The following is a 10,716-nucleotide window of genomic DNA, read 5'->3' as shown; positions in this document are numbered from 1 at the left end:
GAAAAAGGCATTATTAACTTCAGTGCTGTCTTTTATCTGAGTCTTTCAGGACTAATCCCTTCCACAATAGTGCAATTCAAGTACAGCAGCAAAACCAGGCAAGGTGAGAATTGGCATTTCATGCATTGCTAACAAAGATCCCTTGACCTTCAGCAACCATAGAGAAGTGACAATTCCCCCCACACTTCCTGCTTCTCTGCCAACTGTGTGTTACTGCAAATGAAGAAGTGAAGTACCTGAAGTGTACCACAGCAAGATCAAAAGTCAAATTTCCACAATACAGCAGGGATAGTGGTATTGTATCCAACAACTGCAAAGCAGGCTGATAAAGTGATGCTGTCTGTACTTTGCCCCAGAAAGAAATAGCTAGATTTTCACGGATCAGGGGATTTAGAGCTTCCCAAGATAAGGCAGCCAAGCTGTCAGTTTGCTTGCAGGGTTACCATACAGACATTTGAGAGAGAAAACCACCCCCGAGTTAGCTCAAATAACTGGATCACACAAGAACACCACCAGATAGATACCATAAAAAGTCTTACCTTAATAAAGAGGTTGGAAAGTTTGGGAGGCAGATTCCCTCCTTCTTCCATGTGGTATTTCATAAGGAATCCCATTCCTCTGATGCCACTCACTGCAATGGGAATCTTCAGCATAAAGACAAAAATGAGTATTACTACAGCAGAGTTCAACAGCCTTTATAACTAGGCTCATAGTCTGGTAAGCTTTTGTGGAAGGCTAAACCCAGCTTTCATAACCACTGTAGCAAGCAAAGCAGAAAAACCTTGGGTTAATGTAGTTGGGTAATATGATTAAAAAAATCCTAATGCAGCTATAAGCTACACAGAGTAAAGTGGCAGGACTCACAGCTCCTCCACACTGCCTACACCAAATCACTTATTCAGCCCTCAATTTAAAATCTTCCTCTTAAAATGAAATATTTGCATTTCTTGTAAACCTGGCCTATGAAGGAAACTTCAATAGGGAAACAGAAGTGTAATTTACTCCCAGTGAAAGCTATTATTTAATCTTCATCTTCACAGAGATCAGAGCTCTCAGAACAGTCTTGTCATTTCAGTTTAAAAACCACATCTAGCTGCAGGAGACTTCAGATGGCACTGGGGTTTTTATGTTTGGTAAGACAACCTATCACAATACCTTTCAAAACCACACTCAGCAGGTGTTTGCCACAGAACTCGCCCACTCACCCTGTCAGCAGTGGCATTGCTGAGGATCATCTCCTGGACACTGTTGTAGTATTTGGGGGAACACAGCCTACTAGGAGCAACGTTGACAGCCACAGAGAGAGCCAGGCTTCGCCCGTGTCTCACCATCCAGTCAATGCCTGAGACATCTGCTGCAAGTGATAGAAAAGACCAATAGCATGGCTCCTGCTATCCAGTTTCTTCATCTAAGAAAGCTTCTGTCAGTTTGTTAACTTGCTTCCACCAAATGAATAATAAGCAGCATCTAAAAGCAATGCTTTGCCTCCTCCACTCCTCCCACAAAGCCATCCAAGCAGTGCTAAAACAACACCTTTACTAGACAGGAACTCAAAGCCAGACTCGAACGGCTCTGTGCTGTTCAGCCTAGTCACTTCTGCTGGTCTTGGTGACACAAGATCAGCCCCACAACACTGAGTGCATGGAGGAGCTCAGCATGGGAATTACACAAGCTTTGACTAGAAAAACTCTACAAGTCATTTGTACTCTGAAACCAGCTAACAGATTCCCTTTCTAGTGCCAAAGAGAAAAGTAATCCTGTGGCGCTCAACCTCTATGAGCTCCTACAAAATTCATGCATTTATCATGAATTGGAAGCAAATTAGTTAATTCTCCAAAAGCATCTGAAGGCACCAGATGCAGTCTGCAATTAGCAAAAGCTAATCTAAGACAAGGAGTGTCATCAAAAGAGGTGGACTGGCCCTCCTGTCTGCCCTGCCCAACCATCCTGTCACCTCAGGTCCTCTCGGTGTCAGCACTAACAATCACTTAGCCATATTGATACTACCATCAACTCATCTGCAAACAAATTCAAGACAAAGTATGGGTAACCCCAAATTACAACTACCACCCTGTGCTCCCCTAGGCACCAGGGGATACAAATTAACTGCCACGAGTAAAGAAAAGCATGAGAAAATCTAGAGTAGAGATTCAGGCTCAGAGAAAGTGGAATAACCTAAACAAGTAGTCACCAGGTTTGCCAAATCAGTGGCTAAGGCTTCTTCCCCTGCTTCCAGTCACCACGAGCAGCTTCACTTACCCAGCAAGTGCTGGTGGAGAACAGTACTGAGCTCCTCTTCAGACAGAAATGCACACAGCTCACCTAGGCAGCCAGCCGAGGCCATGCGGGTGGCATCCTAGAGAGGTAAGGAAGGAAAGGGTAACACTGGGTAAGCTTAGTGCACACCAGAGATAGGGAGCAGGAAGAGCAACTGACAGCAGATCATATGAGATCTATAAAAAAAGAGGAAATGAATAGCAGTAGCAGTATTTCACTCCTACTACCTGTGGATTTCTGCCAGTTCACAAATATATAATGGAACTTAATGCCAGATCCAGTCGGAATGCCAGCAGAGGCTGAAGAATTACAGACCTTAGGTAAGTTCTGATTAAATGTGAAAGTTGTAAAGAGAAAAATGAATGTTTTAAAAGATGTGTTTAGATTCACAGTCTAGAAAGTGGATGGGTTCTCCCTCTGATAGACTCATGCTACTTTCCAAACTTCTTTCAGGCTTTTGTTGTTCTGCCTTGCCTGTGTGACCATCCCAGCACTGCTCCTCTCCACCCTGAAACTTAACTATCCAGGGGGAATTATTCAGTTCTGTTGCCCCATGCCAACAAGTTGCATGTCCACATGGCACCGGTTAAGGGAGAAATTGTTAGGTGATTAGTTTTAATCTCACAGATGGTACTGTTGCTATCTGCCACACCCAGCAGACCCTATATTAAACTTGGAGAGTTTCTTGCTCATTGGGAAAAAAAATCTGCCATTATCTGTAAAAACTGTCACACTACCCCACCTGAGAGCCTGCAAACACACCTGTGTGCACAGTGAAGGTACTGCAGTTATTCTCTAAGAGAAAAAGCAAACCCTGATTTCAGAGCTGCCTTGAACACCTTGGTGAGGAGCTGCAGGTCAAACCCACGCACATGGTTGCTAAGGAGACATTAAACTCAGGGATCTTCAGAATTTCCAGTGATTGGCTGAGGATCTCCCAGTCCTTGCACCTGAGTCCCAGCTAAACACACTGCAAGGCTCCAACAAAATGGATTTTACAGGCCAAGTGCAGTTTAGTGAGCAATACCCAACCACGTCCCTCTTCATGTGAGTTTCTTTCCACTCTCTCGTATGTAATTTACCCCAGAAGTTCTTTTGGAAAACAATTCCTCCAGTAAGTTCAGATTTTAAGACTGTCTGGTGCAGGGCTCCTTGGCAGCTGGCTGACACAGTACCTCATCATGTCCCAGCATCCCCAGAAGCACCATGCTGATGTTCTTCCTAATTGCAGCATCTACTTTTGCACCAGCTCCTCGTGTCACAAACCGCAGAGCTTGCAGCATTGTGTCCCTAGAAGTGAGCACAAGGTACAGTCAGACACCACCTCCCCCCACACTAAGGAAGAGACTGAGCTCTGGACATGTCACAGTTTCTTACACAGCAGAGACACCAACACAGCTTCAGTTCAGGAGGCTGATACACTGCACTGCTGAGAACACCTTTCTGTACTAGTGCATGTTAGTCACAACCTATTTTCTGACCATTCAAGCATTAACAAAGTTCTCAAGAAGTTAATTTCTTAGGGATCTGTGCACTTCGGATACAAGAACAGCTGCACTACTTCAGGTCAGACTGGCTACCAGTAATGTACCTCAAAGTGGGCTGCAGGGGGTGTGCAGGAGAGAGAACTGGGCAGGTGGCAGCAATGCTCCACCCAGTGCACTGTCACAGCTCAGCTTCTGACCCACGAAGTCCCTATCATGCACGTTCTTTGCTTCACAATGCTTGGTGAACAGCCAACTGCTTGCACCCAGAAGTAAACTCTCCTCACAGAACTGGGGGTCAGTTCATCCACCCCAGCCCTTTCTTTCATCTTTCCCAAGCAAGGTTGTCTGAGGAGTCACCTACAGCTTACCTGATGGCAGAGTCATCGCTGGAGCGAATGCCGTTGAGCAGCTCGGTGAAGAGGGGATCCACTTTGACGTGGATGACGATGAGCTTGCCCAGAGCGTCGGCGGCTTTGAGGCGAACGGCACGGTTCGAGTCTTGTAGAGCTTTAGTGAAGGTTGTTTGCAGCTGGGGCAAAAATGGCTTCAGAGCAATCTCAACCTATAGCAGAGATTAAAGAAGGGAAGGTGATACAGTCCAGTCTAAAATGGCTGGAAATCAAAGCCGGAGCATGGCCTCTTCTACAGCAGTCATCACAAATAGTCCTTTTGCACATCTAACACTACTGAAACAGGAAATACATGAAACAATACCACAACACTCCTAACCTTTTCAAAGCTGCATGCTGAGATACAAGGGTAACACTGCTGAAAAACTTTACCCTCATGAAGAGCCTTTTGCACACAGAGCACGAAAGTAAAAGCTCATCCCAGTTCAGTGATACACAAGATGATCTCTGCACTTGGCAGTTCATAAAAAAGGTGGACACAGGAGAGATTAATCACATGGTAGTTTGTAATCACTTGACAGTGGGATCAGCATTCAGCACTATTTCCAAGAAGCCCTGTGGCTCAAGCTTTGGCCAGAAGTTGCTGGAAAAACACAATCCAATCACAGTGCCATTCCTAAATATCCAATCCACGCCAGCAGACATCCAAGCTGCATTTACAGAAACAGCAACAGGTATCTCCGAAGGTTACTATGGAAAATATTCACAAACCACAGTCAATTACTTCAAACTTTACCTTAGCAAGAAGAAGGCTTAATGTTTCCAGCAGAGCCACCTTGACATTCCAGCTGAACCGATCTCCCAAGATCCGAATAAGTGGCCCAGTAATGCTCACCACAGATGGTTTAAGAGCTTCGGCAGAAGTCAGCTTAATAACCAGCCCTAAGGCCTTTGCTGCTTCCTCCTTCTGGTCTGGATTACCAGTTAAAACACCTTCCCGCAGCACCAGGAGGATGGAAGTCACTCCCTGTCACAAAAACCAGAGAAGAAAGCTCAGAAGGCAAGTTGCAAAAAAATACGTACCTTATTTTTGCTCCTGTTACATGTGAGATGCACAAACTTGGAGAGTTTCTCCCAATTTCCTGTTGACCTTCAGCTGCCTGCTTCCACATTCATGGAGCTACTTTTATGTGGTTTGATTTCATGCATCTACGCCTTCCTAAGCCACTTGCTATGAGAAAAGTGGTGGTGGCTGAGGGAATTTTTAAACCAGAGAAATTTGGCACAGGAGTCCAGATTTACTCCCCCACAAAAAGCAGCCAGCAACCACAACTAACACACAGAACAGAACTGTCAAAGGTCTTGTTACAAGAGAAGCCTTCTGCAGGGGTAACTCTGTCAAAGGTCTTGTTACAAGAGGAGCCTTCTGCAGGGGTAACTCAAGAGCAGCACTAACCTACAAAAGGTCTCTCTAATGCACAGCTTTGGACTGCCCAAATAATCAGTGCTTCTACCAGCTGTAGTCTTATCAGTCAGCTGCCCCAAAAGGTAGGTAACGTGGCTGTGAGGAAACCAGGCTCATTCTGATCCTTTACCTTCTTAGGAATACAGAATCCTGGCACATGCTCGCCTTTGGCCTCATTCCCTACAATCCGGATATCCTTGTGCAGGTCCTCAATGAGAGCAAGCTGGTTCCCAGCATCTAATTTCTGCAAGAGAGAGGTGCAAGTCAACAATAAGGCACCACAACAGTTGCTTATTCTTTGTGAGTACTTCTCAGGTGTGTCAAGTTCCCCATTTCCTGCCCCCTTGCTTACAAAGTCACAGCCTAAGAGTCAAGCTCACCTTACCCTTCTCCAGTCTCTGCAGCATTCATAAATGTAGTCTAGAGTCAAAGGAGAAGGGTCACTTCAGGCACTATGTTACCAGCTATCCCTGTTTTCTCCTTGCCACTTTAACCTTTACCACTGTAACCTTTTTAAGCTGCTTCTCACCTTGGTGATGGAATTAAGTGCATCCCAGCTTTCATTCAGAACGACAGGGTTGGTGTCATTAAACAGACGTATCAAGCCCGAAACCAAGCTCTTGAGATGACCAGTGTAGTCTGCTTTTGTCTTGGAGCAGTAGATATTCAGAATGACAGCTGCTGCCTGTCTCATCCCCAGCTCAGGGCTGCGGGTAGCTTCTAGTAAATCTTCAATTATAATTCTTTGTCCAGCATCATCTTCCACCGACAGGATTACAGACTGGCAGTTTGCCATCTCCTGAAGAGCCCAGTTAAGAGTCCATTAAGTCTCAAATAGAACAAAGCCAGATTTAGCTCCAAGTTTCCCCATGTTACCCACAGCTTTCTCTCCTAACAGGAACACTACAGCATACTTCACTGGCTAATTATTGCTTGTTTAGTAGCTGGTCACATCACAATTCAAGGCCCAATTCGGTGCTGGAGAGACAGGCCTAGAACCAACTCTCAGAACTGAACAAGTGACCACACTCTGCAGAAGTGGTTGCTGCACAGGTCACTCTCCAGCTGCACAAGGGCTAATTCACAAAATTCAGAGCACTCAGTCTCCCCATCCCAGGCACCTGCCAAGAGGGCCTTGTCAGGTGCCATTTTTTGATGTAGGTAATTTAATACATGCATCATAATACTAATTACAAGCACAGAGATCTCCAGACAGACTTGGGGCTAGAAGCTGAGCTAATGGGCATCCACAGCAGACAGAGCACAGGACTGTCACTAACATTCCTGATTCACTCTGCAATCACAACTCCAGGACATTCTCTGGAGTCCAAATACCAGATGTTTCAGAAGGCAGTACAGGAGGAGTGCTGCATGCAAAGCAGGAGATTTCCTCCCTTCAGCCCTTTAATCTCTCAGTCTTCCACATCAAGAATAAATACAAAGTTAACTAGACGCTCTGGCAGTTCTCCAAGAATAAGTAAACTGAGAATTGTATCTTGTTGCAGGCCAAAGACACTTTTATATGGATACAAATAGATTTGGAAAGCATAAGTTTTTCCACTCACAATATGCCACCAGGCAAAAAGATTCATCCTGGAGGAGCTAATGGACTGAATTAAAATAGGCAATCTGTGCATCTAGAGAACACAGACTCTGTGCTAGGAAGTAAACCCCAAAGCTCTATCTTCAGGCAACCTGTCATAACACAGAGCTGAGCCCTGCTACTTGCCAATTGCTCTTCATTGGTCCCCAGCTTCTCTTTCAGGGCAGACATCATAGCAGGCAGGATGACACTCAAGTGGCGTGTCAGCGCGTCCCCGGCCACCGACGAGAGGAAGGCAAGCACACGGGTGTTCACTGGGGGGGTAGTCAGCTGAAAAACCCAAAACAAGCCAGAGTTTGTTCAGAAGGAATCTTGACTTCATCTACAACATGACACATGAAAGTATCAATGCATCACGACCCAAATAAGAACGTATTGAGCATAAAATCCGAAGAAAATCTGAAGTGATGCTCTTCCTTTTGACATATTCCTTCAAAGAAAATTGGCAGAGAGCAGAGGAAAAAGCTTAGTTAAGTTCAAAATTTGTCTCTGACTGTACCTTTGGCACCAAATAAGGCAGCACCACACGGCTCTTGACAGCCATAACTTGTTTAAGACCATCCACAGCAAAGTCAGATGTCTCTTCATTATCCTACAGGGAAAGAGAAAGACAACAAACTCGAAAAAGATGGTTTGTGACACACCAAGCTAAACCCTACTCCAAGTAACAATTCACCACATGAACACAGAAACAACCCCACAGACCCTTCTATCCAAAACCACTCTCTGTTACATAGCAAAACCCAAACCAAGCTCTTGTGTCAGATCTGAAAGATTTCTGTATCAGGAACAGTGGACAGACAACTTCAGCAGGTGATAATGGCAATTCCCTAGCACAGCCAGATGTAGCAGTTCTTACATCTAGGCTTTAGCTGTAAGATCTTCCCTGCAGATGGCCAGGATGACTCCACGGAGTCATAACAGAACTGCCATCCCCTGGAAGGTCTCCCTCAGGCTAACTATTCAAAACCTGTCCCACAACATCATTAATCTAGCCACTGACTGAGGTTAGGCAATGTTTACCAGCTGCTTCAGCAAAAAGGGCAGGATATCTTCAAGGGCTTGATGTCCAATTGTCGAGTGCAACTGCTCAAAAGTTTTAGCTGCAGCCTCTCGGACTTCTTCCAGCGGGTCACAGAGAGCTTTTCGCACCGTAGGAACTAGGGACTCCGAGAAAAGCAGTACCTAAAGGTGCAGAGATGACATTACAGAACCTCTAAAGCACAACAGACTCATGCATCTCAGGGAAGCAGCTAAAGACACAGAATTTGTACACGTGAAACTAAATTGCTGTTGGCATGAAATGTGTTGGGAGAAAACCAGGCTTAATTAACGCAAATTAAGTGCTCTAAGGCTACATAGTGCACAGTCTTTATTAGTGGAGCTCACAGAAATCACTGTGCAATACTGCAATTTACTGTCAGATACAAATGCAAACATTTGCCTGAACAGCAGCTCAGGTTAGTTGTAAGCCCTGAATACAGCCCAGGAAACAGGTCCAGCCCTAGCTGTATTGTTGTGCCTCAGCTGCAATGCCTGCATCATAACACAGGTACCTAGAAAACTGGAGATTTCACTTCCCACGTGGAACTCACCGCATCCCGGCTGGTAGACTTCATTATCTCACTCAACCCAATGCAGACTCCTTGCCTCTCATCACTCTTGTCTGACCTCAGCCCATCCTCCAGAATGGGAATGATTTCAGGAAGGATCTTCTCTCCTAACTTTCGGACAAGGTCTCCTAATGTCCGTGCTGCAACCTGTGCCCAAAAAGGTACTGATTAACCATTCTCCTGGTTTGTAAAACTTCAGCAGCATATAAACAGTATGGACAGAGTAGTAGGAACAGAACCAGCACTACTGCAAATAAGCATAGGAAAACAGCTGTAATGCTATTACTGTGGCCTTCAGCAAAGGGAGAACTCATAGAACCATAGAATGAATGGTCTGGGCTGGAAGAGACCTCTAGAGGTCATCCAGTCCTGCCCCCCTGCAGTCAGCAGGGACATCCCCACCAGACCAGCTCACCCAAGGCCCTATCAAGCCTCACCTTGAATGTCTCCAGGGAAGGGGCCTCAACCACGTCCCTGGGCAACCTGTTCCAGTGCTCCACCCCCCTCATAAGTAAAGAACTTGTTCCTAACATCCTATCTAAATATGCTCTTCTCAAGCATGAACCCATTGGCCCTCGTCCTGTCACTGCAGGCCTTTGCAAACAGCTTCTCTCCATCCTTCCTGTAGGACCCCTTCAGGTACTGCAAGGCTGTTATTAGATCCCCCCAGAGCTTCCCCCTCTCCTGGCTGAACAATCCCAGCTCCCTCAGCCTGTCCTCACAGCCGTGGTGCTCCAACCCTCTGATCATTTTTCTGGCCCTCCTCTGTACCAGCTCCATCAGGTCCATGTCCTTCCTGTAACTCAGACACACTCACGCTTAGAAGAGTTAAATTAAAGACGGCTTTGGAATGATTTCTGGAAAGGAATTATCCTGCGTTCCTCAGGAGTTACACAGCCACCTGCAGCACGAGGAAGGCACCAGTCAGTCGCTCACCGTTCGCTTATCTGCACAAGTACTGGCCAAGAACTTCAGCAGGAGCCCGAAGAGGGTTGGCAGAATCTCACGCAGCGTGCGGGGGGTGTTGGAGACGACGATCTTCCAGACGTGCAGAGAGGCCTGGCGCACCACCAGCTGCGTGTCAGAGCGGCCCATGTACAGCCCTGCCAGCACCCTGTTCCTCCTCTCCACACCAAGAGCATTAATAATGGCCTGAAAAGAAATGTCAGCTGTATTAGTCTCTCCTGAAAAGTCTGAGAAGAACAAAACAAAGGAGTATTTGTCCTTCCAGCGAGCTTCCCATGGTGATTCAAAACATAAGAAACAAGCCCTAAAGGCACAGCAGACAAGAACAGCTCTACCTTGTTTGACTGGGCTGTTCCGAAGTTGTCGTCCTCTGAGGCAGTTTCTGTGGTCATTTTTCCAGTGACTCCTGAGATATGGAATAGAAGATCTCCAAGGAGCTGAACTGAGCTAAATCTGGCAACAGGACAAGTCAAGTGTTACAGAGTATTCAGGCAGTACCTGTCCAGTATGACAGGACATCAGAGACAGACATGAGCAAACTGCAAGGCCAAGAGCTAGGTCAGGATTGAAATGCTGCTTGGGCTGATGTGCAAGCTCAGTCTGCCTACATGACTGGGAAGAAGCATGCTAAAGGGAAGGAATGAATCATAAACTGAAAAGGGCTGAGAATTCTAGCATGAAAGCAAAGAACCAGGTAATGGCCTGGACTTTAAACAGGAACAAAACACTGCCAGTGTCTGACTGAGCCCCAGAGACACTCAATGGGCTAAGTGAGCTCATCAACTCTCGAGTGACACAGGCTCTTTGGTACCACTAATTTTTGAGCAATTGCTGTTAGCTGCAAGTGCTCCACTGCACATTTCCATACAGAGGAGAACAATAATTTACATCTTGTAAAATGAAACATAATATCTAAGAGCTAAATATTGAGACATCAACTGCCTTGGAAGTTCAG

The 10,716-nt window shown here is 45.9% G+C and overlaps 1 protein-coding gene across 3 annotated transcripts in view; it reads right to left on the bottom strand.

Moving 5' to 3' along the window:
• Window positions 1–10,716, bottom strand: part of GCN1 (GCN1 activator of EIF2AK4) — a 44,786-nt gene that overhangs the window by 2,404 nt on the left and 31,666 nt on the right. For 2 of the 3 annotated variants that reach the window (XM_064168956.1, XM_064168958.1), the window contains 14 exons: window positions 10,097–10,214; window positions 9,732–9,947; window positions 8,778–8,942; window positions 8,206–8,367; window positions 7,682–7,774; window positions 7,309–7,452; window positions 6,109–6,378; window positions 5,710–5,823; window positions 4,911–5,141; window positions 4,133–4,326; window positions 3,453–3,567; window positions 2,260–2,356; window positions 1,206–1,354; window positions 540–644 (listed from right to left, as the gene is read on the bottom strand). In XM_064168956.1, the coding sequence (XP_064025026.1) occupies window positions 540–644; window positions 1,206–1,354; window positions 2,260–2,356; window positions 3,453–3,567; window positions 4,133–4,326; window positions 4,911–5,141; window positions 5,710–5,823; window positions 6,109–6,378; window positions 7,309–7,452; window positions 7,682–7,774; window positions 8,206–8,367; window positions 8,778–8,942; window positions 9,732–9,947; window positions 10,097–10,214 (2,173 nt within the window). The remainder of the gene's footprint in view (window positions 1–539; window positions 645–1,205; window positions 1,355–2,259; window positions 2,357–3,452; window positions 3,568–4,132; window positions 4,327–4,910; window positions 5,142–5,709; window positions 5,824–6,108; window positions 6,379–7,308; window positions 7,453–7,681; window positions 7,775–8,205; window positions 8,368–8,777; window positions 8,943–9,731; window positions 9,948–10,096; window positions 10,215–10,716) is intronic. The other variant, XM_064168957.1, reaches the window with a different exon arrangement.

The sequence above is a fragment of the Pogoniulus pusillus genome, chromosome 30 (genome assembly GCF_015220805.1).
Source record: "Pogoniulus pusillus isolate bPogPus1 chromosome 30, bPogPus1.pri, whole genome shotgun sequence".
NCBI classification, from domain to species: domain Eukaryota; kingdom Metazoa; phylum Chordata; class Aves; order Piciformes; family Lybiidae; genus Pogoniulus; species Pogoniulus pusillus.
This window is presented reverse-complemented; position numbering and strand designations above follow the sequence as displayed.